At 38.8% G+C, this 24,933-nt stretch overlaps 2 protein-coding genes across 2 annotated transcripts; one reads left to right on the plus strand and one right to left on the minus strand.

Moving 5' to 3' along the window:
• Positions 1 to 707: 707 nt before the first annotated feature.
• On the plus strand, positions 708 to 3,885 carry LOC131013399 (PAP-specific phosphatase HAL2-like). The gene is made up of 3 exons (XM_057941472.1): positions 708 to 1,375; positions 2,470 to 3,163; positions 3,499 to 3,885. The coding sequence occupies exons 1-3, from the start codon at positions 1,018 to 1,020 to the stop codon at positions 3,800 to 3,802; spliced, it is 1,356 nt and encodes a 451-aa protein (XP_057797455.1). The 5' UTR covers positions 708 to 1,017; the 3' UTR covers positions 3,803 to 3,885.
• A 98-nt stretch (positions 3,886 to 3,983) lies between these two features.
• LOC131013405 (secretory carrier-associated membrane protein 3-like) lies at positions 3,984 to 11,276 on the minus strand. The gene is made up of 13 exons (XM_057941480.1): positions 10,922 to 11,276; positions 8,023 to 8,082; positions 7,296 to 7,409; positions 7,124 to 7,186; positions 6,448 to 6,481; positions 6,190 to 6,312; positions 5,387 to 5,449; positions 5,209 to 5,302; positions 4,982 to 5,027; positions 4,800 to 4,867; positions 4,538 to 4,586; positions 4,370 to 4,435; positions 3,984 to 4,290 (listed from the first exon to the last, which is right to left on the minus strand). Exons 1-13 carry the CDS (start codon positions 10,979 to 10,981, stop codon positions 4,204 to 4,206), a joined length of 927 nt encoding a protein of 308 aa, XP_057797463.1. The 5' UTR covers positions 10,982 to 11,276; the 3' UTR covers positions 3,984 to 4,203.
• Between the last annotated feature and the right edge of the window lie 13,657 nt (positions 11,277 to 24,933).

A 24,933-nucleotide genomic window follows, 5' to 3' on the forward strand; every position in this document is an offset into this window, starting at 1 on the left:
ATCCTAAACTATAGGTCAATTAACAAAAACACTCTAAAATATTAATTACAATAAAAAATGCACAAAATTATGTAAAAAAGTAGCAATTTATTCCATTGCTGGATTTCCAACAACGGGTTTCTGGCGTGTCGGCCATCAACATAAAATTTTAATTCCAATTTATTTAAAAATGACATGGCATTTTAATTTATGTTTTACAAAATAAGGCGTCGAATCTTCGAACAAGTGGAATAACTTGTCCACAATCGAACCTCATCATATTTTTATTTGAGGTGGTCCAAATGTACTATATATTTGGGTTGTACTCAGCTCGGATTTTGATCTAATTGAATTATCTTAATCTATTTTTTTTTATAATACTAACACGAAATAACACTAATACTAGCACGATCTTGAAATGACACTAATATTATTTTATGTTACAAATGACACTATTTCAAAAATAACACTAATACTATTTTGTTTTACAAATGACATTAACACTACGTGTAAAATGACATTAACAATATATTAAAATGAGACTAACACTTGACATTCGAATAGAATAATTCAATTGGATTGGATTCGTATCAGAATCCGGGTCGAGTACGATCCGAATGTTCAAGAAATTTTGTATTGTTATTTCATATAATTTGTTTACTTTAGAGTAATTTTTTCATTTTTTTTGCAACTATCTAGTTCTCGACGTATTGAAGAAGCAATACATTAGGATATACTAAACGGTATCTTTCCCCTCTTAATATTATTTCATTTCTTTTTGTTGGATAATTATTTCAGTTTTACATAATACTGTATAATGATTGCAAATTCATTTTTATTGCAATCAACTCATTAAATAATTATGTCATTTTTTAGGGGGAATTATGCTGAAAATTAATTGAAATAGTTTGGTTTGCATCAAAACACCACACAAACGCAGGCGGCTGTTGAATAAAGAGCAGCTTTTTTGGCTTTTGTTGCCACTCACTCAATTCGTCGTCTCAAATTTCACCAAAATCTCTTCATTCTTCATTTAAAATGCCCATTTCCTCCCCGAATTCAGCCGTCAAAATTCGCCTCCCACGCCCACTGCTGCCATCTTCTTTGCGGAGAAATTCTCCTTCAATTCTCCATCGAAACCTCGTCCTGCCCAACCTATCCATCCACCCATTTTCCCGCCTCCGCTGCACCCAAACGCTCTCCTCCGCCACGGCCCAGAATTGCAGCGTGGAATTCGAGTCCATGGATTTGGAGAAATACGCGCGGGAGCTGGAGGTCGCCGTGAAGGCAGTGCACATGGCGTCTTTGCTCTGCCGCAGAGTTCAAGACAGCTTGATTTTTAAGAGCAATGTGCACGTTCAGTCCAAAGACGACGATTCTCCGGTCACCGTCGCCGGTATGATCCCGCCCCTCCCCCTTTTTCTTGAAATATTGAAAAATGGAATCTTTTTTCTTTCTTTCGTTATTATCATTATTTTAATTTTGGTCGAAATTTGTTATGCTATCTTGAGATGCAGTGATGTTGGCTGGTAGCAAGTGGGCTTTGCCTTTTGTGACTTGTTTGATTGGTTGATCGTGAACGTGTTATTTGGTTAATCACTGCCATTCAATGTTGTCAAGAATTGATTTATAAAAAATAAATATGGTCAAGAATGTTTTTTAAGTTTTTCGTCTTGACTTTGAAAGTTTTGTGGATTTGTTTAAGTGCTTTCTGTGATCAGCAGTATTCATTTTCGCTGCCGTAGTTTATTATGCATGGGCCTTATTTAAATGTAAACTAGTATTATTTGACGCCGTTTGGAGTGTATATGCGTAGTTATTACTATACCAAAAATGTTTGTTTTGATGCCTTCGAAAAAAAGATGTTGGTATATTTAGTTGTCTTAACCTAAATTGGAGCTGAATTTGAAGATATGTGGTGATATGAAATAACAAGTGAACTATATGTTTGATGCATATATTCGTAGAAGGATTTAGAGACAGTTTGTTGACCTCGGTCAGTAGCTTAAACATCCTATATCGTCATGTCCTTTACAAATTTGATGTGATGCCTTGGTAATATATCGAGCTTGTTATGTACCGTGAAGATCTTTCATTTGCCGTCAATGGATGTAGGTGTAGAATATAGAACTGCCTTGTAGTTATCACACCTGCTGCCTTTCGTTTGGAGTGGTACCAGAATTATGATTTGTATGTATTTCCATGAATTATGTGATGTTGCACACGTTTGTTTAAGATCTAAACAAGAATGATTTGATTTACTATTAGGTAATCTTCAACTGCCAAACAGTTCCATTTCTAAAATTAATATCCAACTATGCTCGATGCTGTGGTAGAGTTAGTTGCTTTCAGAAAATATTTGCTTTTGCTTCTTTTCTTTTTTTTGGCACGAGAAAACGAAAGAATTAAAAGTCTTTACAACCCTGAGATGTGTGTGCGTGTGTGACATAGGTCGGAGTGGCTAATGCTCCAATTGCTACTTCTAAGCAGATTGGAGTGTCCAAGCAACTGTTAGCTGGGTATTGTCTGAGGCATTTGGGAGTGAAAATGTATCCATTGTAGCTGAAGAAGACGTTGAAACACTGTCGAGGAGTGATTCTGTTGGCTTACTAGATGCCGTTGCAAAGACTGTTAACGAGAGCCTAGATGAAGCACAGAGTTTTGGGATTCGACCACCAGCTGCTCCTCTAAATACGTCCGAGGTTCTCGAGGCCATCAGTAGGTGCAACTCGACTGGCGGACCCACCGGGAGATTCTGGGTTCTGGACCCTGTTGATGGTACATTAGGTTTTGTACGTGGCGATCAATATGCAATCGCTCTTGCTCTGATAGAAGATGGTGAACCTGTGCTTGGGGTTCTCGGATGCCCAAACTACCCAATGAAGAAAGAATGGCTAAGTTACCAAAATGGCTATCAAAGAATTGTATCTAAATTAATGTCGGCATCATCAGCATCGTGGGATAGAGGCTGTGTGATTTATGCAAAGAAAGGAAGTGGTGGAGGGGCCTGGATGCAGCCTTTGTTACTTGAGAAAGAGAAGAAGTTTGTTTGGCCAAACTCCGCTAGACAGATCAAAGTCTCAACCATCGACAACCCAGCATTGGCAACATTCTGTGAGCCCGTTGAGAAAGCGAATTCAAGTCATTCCTTCACTGCAGGACTAGCTCATAGTGTTGGGCTCAGGTAAATTTCTCTTTTCATTCACCTCTCTTTTTCCTCATCGTTTCGCGAGTGCTTATGGTTCCGTGATGCCAAAACTCGAGTAAACACGAGTTGAAGCAAAACTGGGTATGAAATATCTAACTTGTTATTGTATCTGCAAATGCATTCATACGATAGAGGCATTTACTTTGGGTGATAACTTAGATAAAAATAGTAGTATATGCTATGATTCACCACATACTTGCTGATGGAATGAACAATTTTGAGTTTTTCGATCATGTAATCCTTCAAATACCGAGTCATATGTTATTGTCGTTCTCCGAGTTCTATATATTAGCTTCATAAACTTGTTGCAGGAACGAGCCACTACGTGTGTATTCTATGGTCAAGTACGCAGCCATAGCGCGGGGACACGCTGAAATATTCATGAAGTTTGCTCGAGCGGGGTACAAGGAGAAGATATGGGACCATGCAGCCGGCGTGGTCATCATTCACGAAGCCGGCGGTGTCGTGACTGACGCAGGAGGCCATCCACTTTGCTTCTCGAGAGGTATGTACTTGGAAGGTCTTGATCGTGGTATAATTGCTTCTTCTGGAGCTACATTACATGAGAAGATTATCAGGGCTGTTGATGCTAGCTGGAATTCTTCTAGCCTTTAATTTTACAGTACATATTATAATTCAAACTTTGACACACTATACATACAGACCTAATATATAAATATCATCAAATGTTGTGATCCTCTCTCCCTCTTAATTTTAAGAATGTTTTTTATACTGTAAATTTGTGCTCTGTGGACTAGATGTGTGTTAATGTTTCTTTGTAATGGTGAAAGAGAGCTCAGGAAAATGTAACTAATTGTATTTATAAAATGAAACAGTAATGCCAAACAATCAATTTACAAAGAAACAATCTATGAATCAACAAACTCAGAGCAGGTGCAGCTTCTATATCCATTTCTGGTCCTTCCCTCAAAAAGTCTTCTCAACAACAATATTTGAATACCACAAATTTCAAAATATGATTTACATATGTTCATCTATCGATGGCTCTTGAGGTATTAAATTGCTGCTCTCAAGGCTCCCCTCGCTGCCTCGCGCTTCATCTCTGCAGCTTTGCCACTGCCTCGGAAATACATGTATACTTGCTGTGAAATGGGAAAGCATTATTAGATAGCAGGCAACAAGCATCCATTTTCTATAATAAAATAGACGTCGTACTCGTACCTGTATGACCCAAATGCTGAGAACTGATTCGAGGCAGAAAAGTCCGAATCCAATGAAGTAGAAAATCTGTGTAACAAGAACAATGTTGAAACAATGGCGATGCATTCTCTAGCCAATAACTCAAGGTCTGAACAGCATATAATTTGAGAAAAATATAAGCCAACTTACTCCGACTAGCACGTGCTTGCCTACGAGATCAACAGCTGGGAGGATACCTCTGCAGAAACAACGTTGAGGATGATCAGAGATAAAACAAAAGAAATGAAGAAAAGATCATCCGCAGTATCAGAGTTTCCAACTGAATCTCGAAACATTTGTCAATAGACGAAAATAAGACGAACAGAAACCCACTGGGCTCCATCAAACCGAAAAACCAACAGATATTATGCAGATTAAGTGAATAATAAGAAAAAAGTGAAGCCAGACTTACGTTAAAGATTTTCCTCTGAAAACGACAGGAGGTGCAACTGCAGCAAAAATGCAGAAGCCAATGTGCAGCTGAAAAGAACAAATCAAACACTATCATAAGTTCACGAGAAGATGGAAATCCATTTCTGAATATAATAAAGTCAACTTACCATGTAAAGCTTAACCAAAAAACAAAAAACTTACCATGTAAAGCATGAAAAACCACCCAAACTTCATAGCACTTTCAGTCCTGTAATATAATATAGATACCGTCAAACGATATATAGATGATAAATAATGCATCTATCTTCATAGCCACAAAATTTAAAGACAATTTTGATCATCAAATGGAATTCTGATAATTCATTATCCAAGTTCCCCTTCCCCACTTTATAAGAAAGAAAATTGAAAAGGACACAAAAATCACCAACCTAAAAGCGCGGTAAAGTGGTCGATACCATAAAACATATGCTCCTGGAACCCCAGATATGAAGTAGATGATAGCAAGAAACCAGATCTTTGCATCTAGTAGACATACAGCTCTGGTCAAGAAACCATTTAAAATGTACATGCCAACAGAAAGGCTTAATGGGTTCATATAAAACTAACCTCCCAGTTTAATCCATGCAGTAGTTACAGCTATAACGTTCCACAGAAGGGCAAAACAGAGTCCTGATGTCCACCAGTAAAAGCATCATTAGCAGCATGCATCAATCATGCTCACCCCAAAGAGCAGTGGTGGAATCTTGCGGCTCTAATGCTCAATTAACATACAACTTTGACCCAAATGAATCAAAATAGAGGAAAGCATCCCAAGCAGCAACAATATTAGGCAAATAACTGCTTGGGAATGATACCAAACGTTCGTGCCAAGTGCCAGGAAAAAGTGAACAAACCAGCAAATGTAAGGGAAATTAAACCAATTACTTCATGGAAATATAACCATTTGAGACTGGGGTCAGGAATGGTTTTCTTGCATGGAAACAATTTGGCAACTCCAATTTATTTGAAAGAGAAACAATATTTGCACAATTCAAAAGATACACTTCCACCAACTATTTGAATCATTGAATTTAATAATTTATGCATGGGGAAAAAACAAAACAAAAGTTAACGTTATATGCCCAACTATGCACAATCAATGTGTCAATATTCCATAACATAATCTTCTGGAGCTTCACTTCAAGTTGTGTGAAAAAAGTCAGCTATCTGAATATAAGATGCTAATTTTCTAAGTCTGTGAATGAAGCATGTAAAAAGAGAAAAGCGCTACAAGTTCAAGTAACCACCATTTTCCACTCTGAAAAAACACATAATGATTACAACAAGGAGAAAAAGCAAGTACACATTAAAAGAGGAGCTAAACTAGCAATAAAACCGCAGAGCTTCATATGAGTAAAACTTTTACATACCCAACAAGGTTGTAAATGCAACATATTGCAGCTTCTGCAAATGAATCGGTATCTCATTTGCGATGTCATGATGAATGATGGGGAAGAATGGAGGCCAGTTTTTCTCCTCAAGAACAATACCAGCTGCAAAGAAAAAAGACTTTAGTGGCTCATCTTGGTTTTGCTCAAATTAGAAGATGGTCAAGTCAAGCAAACTCCTCTCAATAAATGGTGTTCAGATATGGTAATAAGAAAATTCAAAATGTGAATATAAAGCACCTCGTGCAGCAGCCTCTTCTTTCCGCCTAACTTCCTGCAGAGAATCATCAGAAAATGAAAAAGAAATGTTTAGTAAAAGGAATATAATAGAGAATTTGAACATCAAATGCAAAAATCTATCTTCTGCAGCATCATCATCCAGAATTAACAGCTTTGCATGTCCATTAAAAGAAACATCCTTTCACTTTTACTCTTTGTTGTTCAACAGAGATCATATATGAGATTGTATGCATTACAATATAGCAGGCAACATCGACCTTACCCTTAAATTTTACCTGTTGTATTGAGCAAAACAATACATGCAAAGTGTTTCATGATTAGATTTGCAGAAAATTCATATAAATGACTCAAATATGAAAAGAAAAAAAAATGTTTTCAGGGAAATAGGGAACATTTGGATTTGTTTTGAATCTTTTGGTTTCAGATAAAACGTCGAAGGGGACGAATTAAAATATATGCCACGAAGAAAACATGAAGATTTTTTTTCCCAAGAACACAACCAAAAGTAGTTGGCAGTTTGAGATGCTCACTGACTTATAAAACAGAATTAAAACCACAAACAAATTTCAGCAAAAAAATCTTTAGATTTGATAGCACCTCTTCAAGAAATTAATAGCCAGGAAGAGGCAGTCTACATTACACGCCAAAACCGACATGAATAACAATCACTAAGTACCTGTTCCCTTCTCTTGAGTTCGGATTCCTTGGCCTGGAGCTCTTTCTCTTTCTTTTTTAGGTCCTAAATTCAAAACGGTCTTTTATTAGAAGCCAAGGATGCCATTCCAATGGGGAAGGAAAAAAAAAACATTGCATGATTTCATGTTGGACAATTTACTAAGGGCACATACAGCAGCACTATCAAGAGGAATATCTACTGGCGCAGTAGGATTGTAGAAATCAGCAGGCTCTGGAGGGAGGGGTGAGAGCCTTGAGTTTATAGCAGGTGGAACGCTTCCAGTAGACTGGAAAAAAAAATCAATTTCATATGAATTAGATTGAGAAACAATCCAAACTGAACAACTGTGTTATCCAAATTCTGATGGTGAGTATAAAATTAATACTATATGTGGGACCAATTATGCTGCCACCAGAGAATATGTCTACTACAGATCTTTTAAGTGAACCACAGCACTCTAGTATGTCAATTTTAATTTATAGGATGGGCACATGGGAATCCTTACTGGAATGGCAGCTCATTAGATCGCAAAATAAACAACTGATAGATGTCCGAACACAGAAAACGGGCATTTAATATTTTCCCAAACATGCAGGCTGTATTTCTTTCATTATAACTAAATAGAAAAATAAATTGGCTTTGATTTTTTGTGGGTAGAAACAGCAATTGCATCCTCACTAATTGCTTTTATGTTTTCATTATTTAACACAGCCATTATAACAAATCCTCAACCCGTGCCAACTATCAGAAAAAATGGTGATACACTAAAATAAAATTCACAAAAGTTTTACAGAATAAATTACAATATACAAGAACTCTGCCTTCTAGTTGTGTAATTTTAAATGCAGGAGAATTCTTAGAGCTCTCTTCAAAAGGGAAGAGAATTAACAAAAACTCACATTATAAAATGGGCCACCACTAAATTTTGGTTGTCCTGATGCCTTTCCTCTCCCTCCGTCCTGGATATAAGAAGATACACATGTTTATTCAAAGTCACAACACAATCATGTCCATTCTTTAAAGTAAAGATAACAAACATGACAAAGAGACTAAAATCATAATTAAAAATAATCATTGATACACTTTCCAATAGATAATGTGAGAGTTCTACATTCAGCATTCACAAGATTGGATGAAGCATCTTCATATTGTTTGAAATCAGATATTCTACAGGTTAACTGCATTAGCTACATATCTTAACTGCACTTTTACTAGCCTGTTGCCTAGATTTTTCTTCATCACATCCTATGTGCACTGTAGAATTTTCATGTCCATTCAGTTTACAACGTAAAAAGGAAGAACATGCAAAACACTGGGTCAAGGTGCAAAAATATTACTCTTTTAAGTAATTTAAGGTAAAAAACAATACTACTTTTTAACAAAAAAACTAATACTTCATCGTGTACTTTTCAGGAAAAAAAGATGCACTATTAAAAGTTAGAAACCATCTCACCTAATTTGACCCATGAGACTGTCTTATATATTATGATCTGTGGGACTGTCTCATACAAGTATTTGTGCGAGATGATTAGATAGTTAGCTCTCACTCAAGAAAATTGATTTCGTGGAGAAAAAAAAAAAGAGTTTTTCATATGAAATAAGAATATGAGAGATGTTTTAGGTTTGGGTATTTTGTGTTAGAGCACCAAAAAGAAATATGCATGGCCGAAGATCTATTCATGTTTGCAGTCTCCTTAATAAAGGATGGTGCGATGGGGATAAGCAGGCAATAAATTATCTTTGGTTACGACTTTGTAGTGGGGCAGATCAAAACTAGAGTGGACATGACGTGAGTGATCCCAAACTCTTCCAGTAGCTTTTAAAATTTCTTCAATAGATGTAATGACTAATGAGTTCTTTGAGAATGTCTGCTCAATATAGCTTTTAGTTTTTTGGACGACAAATAACATAAAAAATAATTATTAGATGGTTGGCACGGAGAGATATTTACACTGGCAATTACATATAATTATATCATGGTAACAATTTATGACAATATAAGAAAATATGTGCTTATATTTATGCACATGCATACCCAATGATAATATATATTCATAGAATACTGACTGGAATATATGACTCACTTATTTTTAAAAGACGTGGTGCATTAACTTGCACATCAATGCTATAGGCGTGAATCTATTACATGCTGACAAAAAATATTAATTTACGATTATTTCCGATTACTTATGTGTCAACTTTCTAATAATAATAATAATAATAATAATAATAATAATAATAATTATAATTATAATTATAATTATTATTATTATTATTATTATTATTATTATTATTATTATTATTATTATTATTATTATTATTATTATACAATTGATTCGAAGCAGATTTAAATCCTTTGGTCTTTTCTATAAAATAATATCACCAAGAACATTATTACTACATAGTTATTGAATTATGTAGCACAAGTTACATACAGTTAATGTTCATACTTATAAACAACATTTTAGAGTAATATGCAACCCTAAGTAGATAGAAATCAAAGAAGAAAAAAGAAAAAGTTAAACTCCATACACCAAAAAGAGAATTCAGTAATAATTTTTCAGCAGTGGCCACCCAAGAGCAGATCTCATTCCGTGGCCACTTTCATAAGACTTATTCAACCGCTCAATTATTTTAACTTGCATTTTTCAACTTAATTCTCAGAAGATTTCCTTCATCTGGCTCATTTGTGCTTTAGCTACTGTCCTTCCAAATTCTCCTCCCTCTTCTAGTTGTTCATGGGCATAGGTGGTGGTGACTCAGGGCCGAGCCCATGAAGAGATATGGCCAACTGGCCTGACAACACATATCTCCTGTAATTAGGAGTATGAATATGGAGTCCCTATGAGCATTCTTAGAGTGGGTCCTTACTTAATGTGAGAATTGTGTGGTAACTGTTCAAGTCTGACAATGAAAAAAGGGGCTAATCTTCACTGTCTTTAATATAATCATGTTAACGGAAATAACGTATTATCTTCAGCCCCAGTTTTATTCAAACAACTGAGAGCTGCACCCTCAAAGATGTTTTATGCCATGTAAGCATAAACTCAACAGTGTCCCAAACTCACATCACCATACTCGGCCATCCTTAATTCAAGCTTCCCTTGTTTCCTCGTAATACATTTTCTACTCCGTTGTCTATTTGGATTCAACCAATTTCTTGGATGCAACTATATCTCATCTCATCCGAACACTAAAGCAACGCTAAAAGAATATCACCTTACCTAAACCACCAAATACCTTGGCCATCATTGTTCGGCATCTACTGAAATCTACCTACGTTTCTGTAGAGCACTTTACCGGCACCAACTATCCCCACCACCAAAATATTACAGAGACACAATGCCTACCACTAAAAGTCAAGGAGTCAAAGTTTTCAGTTCCTATAAAAGCAAGCACCAAGCAATTAGCTAAGATGGGAAAATCTTTTTCATGTCGAATCAAATGCGTTAATGTGTTAGCGCGCAAATCATTGAAAACTGAAATCAAGTTTGTTCACAAAATTTCAGTGTCTTGATAATCACAGCCATAAAATTAACAGAAGCACATCTACAAGATTAATTCCGTGACTGCGAAATAATTCGAAAGGAATACACATACAACATCCCAAAACAAACAATTACTAGATCAGGCCACAAAGTCAATCTTAGTCAAATCATCCTCAAAAACCCTATCTTCAGCTTCAAATTTTTCATCTCAAGAGCACACAGAACTACATTCCAAACAAACTAAAGCAAAAATACGCGGCTTCCACCAAACATTCAACGATTTTATACTAGATAAAGAGGAAACACTCACAGCAAATGGATTCACTTCTTCTTCCTCCTCAAACGGGTTCCGATCGTAACGGCCTGCCATCTCCTTATCGACTGTATCCTTCAACTAAATCCGCTCACAAACTCCAAACCGCAGATTTTCTAGATCTAAATAGTGCGATTCCAATAACGATACAAAAAATTAAAAAATTGCTGGAAGCTTAAGATGGAAGAATATTATAGTGTACGGTTGAAAAGGATCAGGAGAGAGAAAGAGAAGAGAGAGAAACGGGGAGAAGTTGTCTGCGGTCAGCGACAGCGTGTATGCTTTCGAATTAAATATTTCTTTTCCTGATTAAACTTGTTGTGTAATTAGCCGACTTTCTTTCACTTTTTTCTTTTCTTTCATTGCATTTTAATCATCATTATTTTTTAAAATGAGGTGTTTTTGTAACTGTAAGGTACGAGTAAATAAAATTATTTATAAATATATTGATTAAAAAATTACGTACATTCGAATGCACGATATATTCTTAAAATTCACTAATTATTATTATTATTATTATTATTATTATTATTATTATTATTAAGCAGAGGTTTTTTGGGGTTCAGTATACTCTAAGCTGAGCTTTCTACACTCCAAGGCCAAAATGATGACAAGTGTACACATCTTTTGCCTAATATCAAATTGACCCCTCCAAATAACTTATAATCACCAACAGCCCCTCACAATTTCCAATATAAACAGAAAAACCAACAGCATTTTCTATAATTATAAAATCATGCAAAAAACAAGATATGGCCCAACATGCTTCCGTAACACTTCAAAATAATTCAAATCCTAAATCAACAGTATACCTTTCGTCGACTGGTCACCTTCAGGAGCTTTTGTCGCGTTTTACGGACTTCTTGCCTTCTCAGCCTTCGTCCAACCACGCACTCGCAAGAGATGGTTGCAACCCTCTTCCTTCACTGTGTTTCGGCTTTCGCCGAATGGTCACCTTCAGTTTCCCTCCTTCATTGTGTCTCGACGTTAAATACTTTTGTTGATAAATGGAAATAAAATATTTTTACTCAACTGGAAATTGGGCTAAAACAAAGCGTTAAAAGAGGAATTATAAAATACTTATTTTATTTCATAATAATCTCCCTTAGGGAGGAGACTAACTTGTTTAGCTACTCATAGTAGCTAATTCTTGTATACATAAAATAAAAGAAACTAAAACTAAAAATTGGAAAACTTTGAAAACCAAATTTAAAATACAAAGATAGTTTTCTGAAGAGAGAGTGTGTTGTGTGAGAAGTGTGGAAAATTTTCGATGCTTTCTTCTCTCCAGAACTTGAGTTTATATAGAGGTTTGATCCCCTCTATTATTGCTTGGTAGTTGGCCTTGGATTCTTTTTTCGTGGCCAGCTTTTTTGAATGTGACGTCCACCATCTTTTGTCGGCCATGATTGCCGACACTAGTTAGTGCCTTCACATGGAGTTGAACCTTCCTTTATCCTTTTGTGATAATGGTTGGTGAGGTCCAGTTTCTTTATTTTCCACCCAACTTTGTCTTCTGCTTTTGGTGAGTGGAGTTCCTATAGAATTACCCACTTTTGCTAGTGGATAGCTGATCCGTCATGTCTTCCACCCACTTTTGTCGTTTATTTGTGGGTGCATTCCTTGCTGTGAATCACATGATTCACTTTGCTTTGTCAGCCACCTTACTTTTTTGGTGCCTGAGGTCTTCTTCCCTTTGGAGTCTGATGCTCATCATGTTCATCAGACCGGAACCTCCTTCTGTCAGGCTTTGGGAAGAATCCTTTACCGAATTCCGGCTCCTTCTGCGTTGAACATTGATCGCAGACTTTCTCAATCCAATGGCCCAGATGAGCCATGTTGCAAAATTTGCGACGAGTCTCCTTGCTCCCCGCTATCTTGTTTTCCCACAACATTTGCCGTTTCTTTTCGAAGGATTTTTCGGCAAAAGGGGTCGTAGTTCTTGTCATTGTGTTAACCAGGAACGTTCCCAGATCTGAACTTTGGTAGAACTTGAATCTGGACTTCATTTTATCCATCTCTGTGAGACAGACCCATAGACCCCATGCTCGTCTAGTGGAGATTTGGTCCTCCTTAAATGTTGAGATGATTGCGGCCTGTAAATCGGGAACTTTGATTCGGTTCAGGGCTCCCGTGTCAGGTCTCCGAAGCTTGATGAAGTGGAAAGCTTCATAGATTCCTCTTCCAACTGGCTTTGGCGCTGCACTGAAAAAGTACAATTCCAGAACATCTCCCCGTTTGAGGGACTCGTTGTTTTCCCATGCATCAAACACCATTTTTTGGATCCATTTGGGTAGACCCTTGATCTCGGTGAAGGCTGGTGAGGTGGTATAAACTGAAGCTAACGCCCCGAACTCATACCACTCTTTAACGTCGTTCGGGTTGGCTCCTGGAGTCGTCCATACCCGAGGATATTTTCCACCAACATCAATCCGACAATTTCCCGGATTAATGCCCTTTCTTGTGAGAAGTTTCTCCCACCTGTCTTGATACATCTGCCAAGAAGGAGAAATTTCAATCAAATCAGTGTCAATCTTAACTTGGCCCGTCATTGGCCTAAGATTGACCTCTTCCTCTTTTACCCCAGAGGTGGAGGGTTGACATGTTGATTCAGGGTGTGACCCCTTAACAACATCTTCTCCTTGAGGATCCGGCTGTGAAACCATCACCTTAGGACTTGGGCTAGGGGTACTTGAATCCCCTGCTACAGGTAATTCGCCATGTACGGAAAGCATTGCTTTAATCCGATTATCTCGGATAACACGCAAGAGCGGCTTGTTGATTACTTCTTGAAGATTGAACATCTTCATGAAGCATGCATCAATTTGGTTAGATACTTGAGCTTCGTCAGCCGCTTGTATCTTCCCTGCTTGTTTGGTGTGTAGAACACACTTTTGCCATTCTTGTTGTAGCAACTCTAAACTTTCAAAGAGCTGCGCCTGTTTTGCTTCGATGGCCTCCACCTCAGGGAGCTCCATCCCTTGTTAGGAAATCTACAAGAACATTTTGATCAGATTTCAAGATGACAATATCATAATCATAATATTGGCATTCTGCTTGCCATCTAAGCAATCTAGTCTTTTCAGGTTTAGATTCTATCTTTTTTGTTAAGAAAGCTTTAACATTAGTGTTATCTACTTTCAAAACGAATTTCTTAGCAAGTAAGAAAAGCGGCCATTTTTTAAACGCCTTCCGCACTGCAAAGAATTCTTTTTCGTTGATGTGCCATCGTACAGCTTCGTTATCGGAGAAAAGACCGCTACAATATCTGCAAGGTTCTTCTCCATAAGGGGTGATCTTTGTGAGCACCGCTGCCCACCAGAAATCACTTGCATCTGTATAGAGGACCGGGTCATCCTCATCTTGTGGTATTGAAAGTTTTGGGAGATTTTTGCAAATCTCTTTTAACTTCTTCATACCCTCCCGATGTTCTTCTTTCCATATGAATGGAATATCTTTCTTCAGTAGTGGACTGAAGACTTTCCGGTACTCTGCAAGATTTTTGATAAACATTCCTGCAAAGTTAACAACTCCGAGAAAACTTTGGAGCTGCTTCTTTTCTTTGAGATCCTCAGGGAAATTCTGGACCTTTTCCACAATATGATCTTGTAGAATGATTCCAGATTCATCGATCTCAATTCCCAGAAACTCCATCTTCTGGGTGGCTATAACTGTCTTCTTTTCAGACAGCACTAGTCTTTCTTGTTGGCAAACATCCGCAAAGATCTCCAGATGCCTGACATGTTCATGAATGTTCTTTGATGCAATTAGAATATCATCAATATAAACAAACATAAACGAATAATAATCCTTTAAGAGATTATCCATCTTTCTTTGGAATATCTGAGGTGCGTTGGCTAGCCCCATTGGCATGACATTCCAGACATAATGTCCTTGTGGAGTTGAGAAGGCTGTAAACTTCTTACTCCCTTCCTCCATGCGAATCTGGTAAAAACCTGATTTGCAATCGAACTTTGAGAATACCTTTGCACTCCTGATGCAGTTGATGAGGTGTTCTCTATTTGGGATGAAATATCCGTCAAACTCAAGAATATCATTAATCCCTTTATAATTAATGACCAATCTTGGCTTTCCTCGCTTGATCTCCCCATGATTTCTTACCAGAAATCCAGGACTGCTGTAGGGTGATCTTCCTTCTTCGATCAATTTCAAATCAAGGTGTTCCTTGATTATACTCATCATATCCTGTTGATCCTGAGGGTTCATCAGGATAGGTCTGAACCTTACGAACTCACGCTCCTTTCCAGTTTTAACTTTTAAGGTGGCTTTGAGCTGGTTCTTGTCCCACCATGCCAAAGGATTTTCATGGTAACACTTCTGAATTTTTCTTTTGACGTCGGCAACGGACACCTGTTCTTTTTCCTTGATATCTTTGTGTGATATCAGGGAAACTTTGAGGATTTGAGTTTCTTCCTTGGAGAGATCTGGGAATCCCTCAGTTCTGCATTTGAGCAAAACTTCTCTGAATCTCCTTTGATCCTTCATTTGGGGTCTCCGGAGTCTGCCATCATCACCACGCTTGCTGCTGAATTTGATTGGCATCGAGCGATTAAAAGCTCCGTTGAGCCTTTGCACAATGATCTTGTGGTCACAATTGGTTGTGAACACTAGTCGTCTGGCCTCATTGTCCTGTGTGTACCGCTTGAAGGTTTGCAGAAAATTATTTTCAAATAATATATTTGCTCCGGTATCATGGAAATATATCGGTGGAGTCTTGACCTTATACCAAGGTGTATCTCCTGCTCCACCAATCAATATTTCCGTCTGTTTTACTCCCTTTGATAGGAGTAAAATCTTTTTGGAGAAATCTCTTCCCGCAATTCGAGGCAGTTCTTCTTCAACTTCTGCTGGAAAAACTCCTTTTTTTGCTGTACAGATCCCTGCTCCTGAATCCACATAAGCAGCAAAATATTCTGCCTTGAATTTTTCGTATAACATCCCTACAGAGATGTATATCGAGAATGGACTTGTCATTAGATCATCAATCTCTGTCGTCCGATTGTGATCTCCATTCCTCCTGATTTCCATGACCATGGTTTATATTTGTCAAGGAAATCTCGTCCTAAGATCAGGACGTCCGCTTCTTGTCCGGCTTGGCCTTCGGTCTGGATTTCAAAACTTCCAACCTCTAGAGTTCCGATGTATCGGTTGTCTCCTGGATTCGCCAAATAATACAACGAATTACAAGGAAACTTGTTTTCCCTGTTAGTTGTATCAAATCTTGTGGAAACTTTTCTCCATCCTTCGGGACATTTGAGCTTGATTCTCATGTCCTGGACTGGTGTTTCCTGAATCTCCCTTCTTTCATACGAATGAGAGAAGCTTCTTGTTATAGGCCCTGAAGTTAACCTATTTCCCTGAAATGATAGCCTTGGTGCTCCCAGTCTGAGACTCTGGGTATGGCTAAGCACCTGCTTGTCTCCTACGTCGATGTCGATTTCTCCGATCTGGGGAATCTCCACTCGGTTTGGATTGACTGCCTTAGCTACCTCCTTGAATATTTCTGGAATTTCAATAAATTCTTTTCCCAGAAATAACTCTGTATGATGGGAATTTGATAAGGCATACGAGACTTGATAAGTCAGCGAGTATGGCCTATTTCCTCCCGTCATAAGTTCCTTCTTCTTGTAGTCCTGATAGAGAGTCAGGGCTCGACTGAAGGATGAATCCTGCAGATTATAAGCGATCTGTGGGTAGAACTCGGTTATAATCTTCTTGGCATAGAGATTACCCGAAAAAGCTCCAAGAACTGATTCTCTGGCATCTCTGATCCTTTTGTCACAAAGTGCGACGTCAATTGGTTGGTCTGTCCCTGGGAAGAGGGAAGATTTGATTACCAACTGAATTGCTCCAATATGAATCCATTTTATCGTACTTGCGACTCCTGGCTTCATTTTCTTAAGATCCTGCCTTATATCTTCAGCTGGAACCAGCTGGATTTCCACCTGATTACTTGTAATCTCAATTGAAAGCGCCATTTCTCGGTTTGTAACGCCAAAATAGACATGATGCTTCCTTTTGGATGAAATCAAGCTATGTAAAACTCGATTCAATCTTCCATTAGAAAACCCTTGGTATGTCTGTACCTCTTCAGTTTCCTTCTTGAGTTTTTTCACGAGTTTCTTCACCACCTCCTCTTGTGGAATCAGAAAATGACTAGAAAAACCACTTTGATCCTCTTTCTGGGTGTGGTGGACCTCGTGTTCTTCTTTATTCTGACTCGTCTCCGGTTGACCCATCAGTCATCTCCGAATCTTCAGAACTAAAGACTTCTTCCTGCTCGTATATACTCTCATCAGAGGATATATTTTCGAATTGATACACGGGTATCAATTCCTGGTGGTAGATGGCGTCTTCGATATCCGGTGTGGATTCGAATATTCTTATCATCCTTTTCTCGTTGTCTGGGCAATTGGTGGAAATATGCCCCTTTGCACCGCACGTCCAGCAGTTGCAATCCTTAAAACTTTCATTTGTTTTGGCTTGGGTACGCCTGAAAGTTTTTCTTGCCGGGCTTCGTTTTTGGGATGAAAACCGACTTCTTGATGGACCGCTTCGTTGGCCTGATTTGTAGGATCGTGCCTTCTGTCTGGTCTGTTGGATTTGTATACTGAAAGCAAGAACGTTTTATGCTTGTATACAATGTTTCCTAAGTTCACTATCTAATCTCCTATCTGATTGTGTTCATGATTGCATATGTATGTTCTTTATCTCTATATAAGTAGATTATATGGTGTGTTGTAGATCACAGAAGACCATATAATTGGAATAACCTTAAGAGATATAATATGATCACAGCCGAAATAACTCTAGGACAAGTTATTGGTTTAGGCTGCAGTATAGATGGAAGTAGTTTGTCTTGGCTACTTGTCTATACTGGTACGTCATTACGTATTGATAGGACCACAGTTGAGATGTATTCTTCTATCTGACTTAAGTGAAGAATCAAGATCTCGGTGACTTATAAGATCTTAATACTAATAAGTATTCAGATATATATGTTAATTCGTATATCACTTTGACTTACTATGGGTGAAAGTTATATACTAACTCGAGTACTCTGTATCTTGGGTGATAGCGGTTAATATATGATATTTGATTATCTGTATTAGTACCCGTATCCGGTATAGGATAATGACATCCCCTTAAGGAGCTCAATAAGGTTTATTGCGCTAAACCCTGCAGGTTGATTAAGTTCAGGCGCAATAATAAAGTTTGAGTGGTACTGCTTAAGGATTTATAAAGAGATTAATTAATTTAAGCTGTCAGAGCTCTAATTAATTAATGGATGTCGGATATTTTAAATACGGAGATTTAATAAGTCTAAATACAAGCCCCCGACTCATCACCGGCAATAAAGGGGTAAGTCAGTATCGGTTCTCTAGTGGAATGAACTGATATTTATAAATTAATTATGGTCTGGGCTGACCATAGATAAATTAATTTATTTGAGGCCCATCTTTATTCCTTGTATCTGGTCCCTGGACTGGCCCAATGTCTCCTAGCCCTAGAAGGAGAGAAAAACGCCTCCTACACTAATTCTGTGCCCACACGTATTTAATTTTAATTAAATACAACTGTCAGCTCTCAGGAAAATACACTGATAAAATATTAGGGTTTTGAGAGCTGTGGGGCGCAGGGAAGAAAAACGTGTGGGGCTTATTTCTCTCTTGGGACTTTCATAGATCGTTGTCCATCCAACGGTGAAAGCTGAGCGGGATACAGTCGAGAAGATCAGAGCTGGAGTCAGATTTTCGCAGGAAACCAAGTTCTGGCAGTCTCCGTAAAATGGCCATAACTTCCTCCACAGAACTCCGATTCAGACGAATCAGGCGGCCACGGAAAGCTCTCTCGAAGACGAAGAAGTCGTATTTCTGGGCAAAATACGATTTGAGGACGTTTGAGGCTTCAAACGAAGGCTTGAAGCTGACTGGTCTGTTCAGATGCGAATCTGCGAATTCTTCTGAATTCTTCAGGTATTTCTGAACTCCAACGTGCAGCTGTTAAATTCATAGGAGCATGTTAGGATTAATCGTTGTATGATAAATTAATAATAATCCAAGAAACGATCATCGGGCAAAGCGGAACGTTAATTCAGTTTAATATTCCTTCAATTGGTATCAGAGCCCAGGATTAATTTCTTGGCTCTATTATTAATTTATGTACGATTAATAATGTGCGTTGTTTTTACTGCTGTTGTTCTTCGTGGTCTGTTGATTCGTGGAATACGTCGTTTGACGTTGTAATCGTTTTTCACCACGAGAAAATCCGTGGTTAGATTAGGATTTCAATTGTATTTGTTTTTCCGTTGTAAATCTGTAAAACCGAGGAACGAAACGAGAATGACGACGAATCAACAACGAGGAACGGTGTTTGGTGGAACGGAGGCCAACGGGCACGGAGCGAGCAAGGCCGCCGGCGCCGAGGGCCGCGCGCGCACGAGCGCTTGTGCGCTGTGCGTCGCGCGCCCGGGCTGGCGTCGTGCGTCCTTGCTGCTGCTCGTGCGGATCAGCGAGGCGAGGCCGAGGCGAGGCGAGGCGGGGCTGGGGCGAGTGGGGGCGGTGCACGCCTAGGGCTGCGCATGTGCGCTTCGCGCGCTGCGTGCCCGGACGGCGTCACACGGCCGCTGCTGCCGAACTGCTGCTTGCGCGCCGAGGGGCCGGAGTCCGCTGCTAATGGCGCGGGTCAAGGTGAGGAGGAGGCGAGCGATGGGGGCAGCGCGCGCCTCGGGCAGTGCCTGCGCGCTGTGCGCGCGGCGTGCCCGGGAGGCGACGCACTGCCGCTGCCGCTGCTGCCGTCCAGTCCGCGCTGGAGCCCGCTGCTGGTGGCTGCGCGCGCCTGCTGCTGCAGCTGGTGGCGCCGAGAGCTGCTGCCGAGCCAGGCGGGTGCCGCGCCGGGCCGCTGCTCGTGCCGGGATGCGCGCCGGGGTGCTGCGATGCACGCCGGGAGCTGCTGCGGCGGCGCTGTCCAGCGGCTGTCGAGGAAGGGAGGCGGCGGCGCCTAGGGTTCCAAACCCTAGGTGGCCGATTTTCAAACCCTAGGGGGCCCAAACCCTATTTTCAAAGACGGGCCTGATGAAGCTGTTCAGGCCGAGTTTTTACGTTTTTGAGCCTTTTCTTTTCTGTTTTAATTGTAATAGATTAGAAATGGGATTCCACGAATGGGTCACGAAGAATTTTAATTCTTTTATTACTGTTCTTTGCATGTCGTGGTTGTTGATCCCTTATGCTCTTTACCTGCTTTTGCACGTCTTTGCTTGTTAATATTTGTTTATTAATTGCGCTTAGAAGAGCATGCTAGTAGGTTTACCGTTTTCTTAAGCATGTTTTAGAATTCTGCGAGCATGTTTTACATGTTGCGTTCTAGAAGAGCATGTTTAGGATTATGTGTTGAGCATGATCAAACCTTTTGAAAGAAAAAGACTAAGCTGTATTAATAATTTTATAGATGATTAAAAATTATTTAAATTACCACAAACGGTCTCAAGAAAAAGTGATTGAGGATGGGAGTAAACGTCCACACGATCGTGGCTTACTTCATGTTCGATTTCACAAGTTTGTTGAGTTGAGACTTCTATTCAAAATATTTAAATCCATTTAAGTAGTGGGAGTTATGCGGTAAACGTCCACCCTATCGTGGCTTACTCGTATGATTTTCATAAGTACTTTAGAGTATGTTTTTTTTAAATAAGATAACTAAGAAATTAAATTGAATGCGGCATGGTCCTAGTGAGTATGTCAAATTCGAGAGTTTAATTTCAAAGTTAGATTGTGGTTATTACTAAATAATTTTTATTCTTAAAATTATGTAGACCTCCACATGCGGTCTCAAGACAAAGTGATTGAGAATATGAGTAAACGTTCACCCTATCGTGGCTTACTTCATATTTGATTTCACAAGTTTGTTAAGTTGAGATTTCTATTAAAAATATTTAAATCCATTTAAGTAGTGGGAGTTATGCGGTAAACGTCCACCCTATCGTGGCTTACTCGTATGATTCTCATAAGTACTTTAGAGGATGGATTTTAAATAAGATAACCAAGAGGTTAAATTGAAAGCGGTATGGTCCTCGTGAGTATGCTAATTTCGAGAATTTAACTATCGAGGTTAAATTGTGGTCGCTGCTTAGATATCATTTCAAGTACAATGTACAACTCCCCATCGGAGTCCCTTCTTGAAAATGATATGGTCTAGTTAAAGTCCGACTATTAATTTCCTTTGTCAAAAGGTTAAGTTGACATGGATGGAAGTTAAACGACTAGGTAAATAGTCTGGTTGAGGAAATCATGGTAAACGTTCACCCTATCGTGGCTTACTCGTGAGTTTTCTTGGGCAGTTGGAGGTTTCATTAATATTGTTTTATCAAAAGGTTACAATATTATTGTTACGAATTATGTGTTTTATGTTCGTTACTTTCAGATATGTCTATGTCTCATGTTTCTTTGTTCTTGCACAAAGTCTTTTAACCGGTCCACATATATAAAATGGAAACGCAGTTTTGGATTTTTATCTTTATCACAAACGAACACAATTTCTGTGTTGCTTACTACTCCACGTTCTTATGGTCCGAACAATGAGTCAACTGATGAGAAAAAGAATTACATAAAAGGTGGCATAAGGCGAATAATGTGGCTATATGCTATATTATGAGTATAATGTCACAAACCTTGTAGCTCCAACATCAGGGCATGGACGATGCTATTAGCATTATGCTGAATCTCAAGAAAGTGTTCGGAGAGTTGGACTGAGCTGCTCATTTAAATTTGATTAGAGTAATCTCGTTATTTTTATGAGTGAGCACAGCTCAGTGCACGAGCATGTCATGCAAATTTTGACGGATTTGACTTGCTCTGTGGAAGTATCGACGGTGAGGCAAAAGTCGATATTATCCTGAACTCTCTTCCCAAGTCTTTTAATTAAGAACTTCCGCCTCAACGCTGTTATGAGCAAGAAAGATACTTCTTTTAAGTTACTCTAGTTACGGCTAAGGAAGTTGTGGGAAAGAGATGTGCAAGCACTTGTTATTGCCAAAGGTGAGCCATCTTCTTCGTCGTTTGACGGGAAGAAGAAGGGTCCAAGGGGCAAGAAAGACAAGGGAAATAGTGGGAGTAGTGGTGTGATAAGATCGAGTATTGAAAATTTCTTCTTTCAATACTCAAGGCAAAGGGTTAAGGTACTTCACTTGCTATAGTAACTGAGACATGTCAGCTCGTTTTCTACTCAGTTGTGAGTAGTGGATAACGAGAGAAACTGATAATGATTGTTGCACCTTGCATGGCTTTAAGGTTGTCAAGGAAGCTGAGAAGTGATGAGATGATTGTCTTCATAGGCAACGTGACTAGAGTCGCAGTTATTGCAATTGAAGACTTGTCTTTAAGTCCTAAAGACATAGTTTAGTTTTTTGAGAGTTCCTTATCATGTTCCAAAATTTTGAATAGATGGATCTTATGTCATTTTTGATAGTGGTGTTTCTATCATAAGAAATGACAAAAGTTGTCTATTCTGGTATTTTTTGAACATCTCTCTTCACACTATAACTTGTCTTCAAAATACCTTTATATTGCATTTACATCATCGAACAAAAGAAAGAGAAAAAGTTAAGGCTAATCTCTCATGAGGATCTTACACATATATTGACACCCTAGATTAGGTCACATCTATCTTAACAGGATCCAAAGGCTCGTGTCTAAATAGTACATTGGATTCAATCCAAGTTGTACCTTTTGGAACCTGCGAATCCTGTATAGAGGAAAAGATGGAGACCGGGTCATTCATGGCAAAAGGGATAAAGGGCCAATAATGTGTTAGGAATGATCTTTTCTGATTCATTGTCAGTGTTTGGGATTCCAACCCAGTTTACTACACCGTGTAATCCCTATATAAGATGGTGTGGTGGAGAGAAGAAATAGGTCACTCTTGGAAAAATATGTTCGATGATGAGTTATGTATCTTTACAATTAGTCCTAAAGAATCAGAAGGTGGTTATTAGCAATGACACACGATTCTTAGAAGTGGACTATGGGAGTAATCACTAATCCAAGTCAGATAGTGTACTTCAAGACATTGAAGACATTAGACAGGCGATTCCATCACCCAAGCCAAGTGTGCAAGAGTTTTATACCACAAGACACTGCACGCACTGTTGACACACATGTGCCACCACAGATCCATTGTAGTGGGAGGGTTGTGGGACAACCCGATCGATTTATGTTCTTGGGAGAATCTTTGGATTCAGTCCCTGGTAGTGAATATAAGAGAATCGACCCAGATATCTACTTGGAATTAGTGGAAGACGAGAATGTAGATTTCTGGCACGCCTCAATGGAGCAATCCATTAAGAATATGGTTGTATACTAAGAAAATCTTGCCTACCAGAATGCCGTAAAGCCATAGGTTGCAAGTGAGTATACAAGAGAATGATAAGTCCGAATGAGCAAGGTCGTAGCTTTTAAAGCTAGACTGGTGGCGAAAGGTTATGCCCAGTGTGAAGGTATAGGTTATGATGATATTTTCGCCAGTGCCATGCTCAGAACATTCGGATCATTTTACCCATAGCAGCTCACTTAAACCATCGAGGTTACGTGAGGGAGGGAGAGAAGCATCTCGTGTCAATCGCTCTCGTGTCATCGGTGATGTGGTTTATCTTGCATTTTATGTAGATAATATCCTCCTAATTGGCGACAATATGGAGCTATTGTCAAGACATAAAGTAATGGTTATCCGAACAGTCTCAGATGAAAGACTAAGGAGGTACAGTATACATCTTTGTGATCAAGGCTATAAGGGATCACTAGAAAAAGATGTTGGGCTTATCTCGAGTGTCTTACATTGATACTGAGAATACTCATTGTAGTATGAATACCGCCAAGAAAGGATTGCTACCTTTTAGATATGGCGTTCCTTTATCTAAAGACTATGTCTTAAGATGCCTGTTGAGGTTGAGGAAATGAAGGCAGTATTCTACGTTTCCGCAGTAGATAGCTTCATGTATGGATTACTATGTACGAGATCTTATATTTGCTATGCAGTTAGCATGATTGTAAGATACCTGTATAGTCCTAGTTAAGGATACTGAACTGTGGTAAATTATATTCTCAAGTCCATAACTAGAGAATAAGGATAGTTTACTAGTTAGACAGTTTAGTTCCTTTTGGGTTATATGATTTCAGATTTCCGGGCTGACCGGAACAAAGAATAATTACCTCGAGCTATGTGTTTTCCTTGGGAGGTAAAACCTTTTGGTTTGACCACTACCTCCAGGGTCTAAGAGTGATCCCTAGTTTGCGTGAGAGCATCACCTTCGTGGTACCTCAAGTGCAGTTGCAAACTCTAAGGAATCCTAGAACCACAAGGGGTCAAACACATGGAGAGTAAGTACCAAGTTATACGATTATTCGTAAATCGAGGTTTTTGTGCTCAAAGAATAAATTCTCACATATTGGAGAAACCTACTGATCTTTCACAAAAGGCTTATCGCAAATGGTCATTGAAAGACGGGAATGCGATTGATGCCAGATTGATGCCACCCACTTAGGAAACTTTAAGTATAAGTGGGAGAAGTGTTAGGTGATTGGTAAATAGACGCATTGTATACTAAAAGTTTGCTTTAGTATAAGTGGGAGATTGTTGGATTTGTATACTGAAAGCAAGAACGTTTTATGCTTGTATACAATGTTTCCTAAGTTCACTATCTAATCTCCTATCTGATTGTGTTCATGATTGCATATGTATGTTCTTTATCTCTATATAAGTAGATTATATGGTGTGTTGTAGATCACAGAAGACCATATAATTGGAATAACCTTAAGAGATATAATATGATCACAGCCGAAATAACTCTAGGACAAGTTATTGGTTTAGGCTGCAGTATAGATGGAAGTAGTTTGTCTTGGCTACTTGTCTATACTGGTACGTCATTACGTATTGATAGGACCACAGTTGAGATGTATTCTTCTATCTGACTTAAGTGAAGAATCAAGATCTCGGTG

This window comes from Salvia miltiorrhiza, chromosome 2, assembly GCF_028751815.1.
Source record: "Salvia miltiorrhiza cultivar Shanhuang (shh) chromosome 2, IMPLAD_Smil_shh, whole genome shotgun sequence".
Classification (NCBI taxonomy): domain Eukaryota; kingdom Viridiplantae; phylum Streptophyta; class Magnoliopsida; order Lamiales; family Lamiaceae; genus Salvia; species Salvia miltiorrhiza.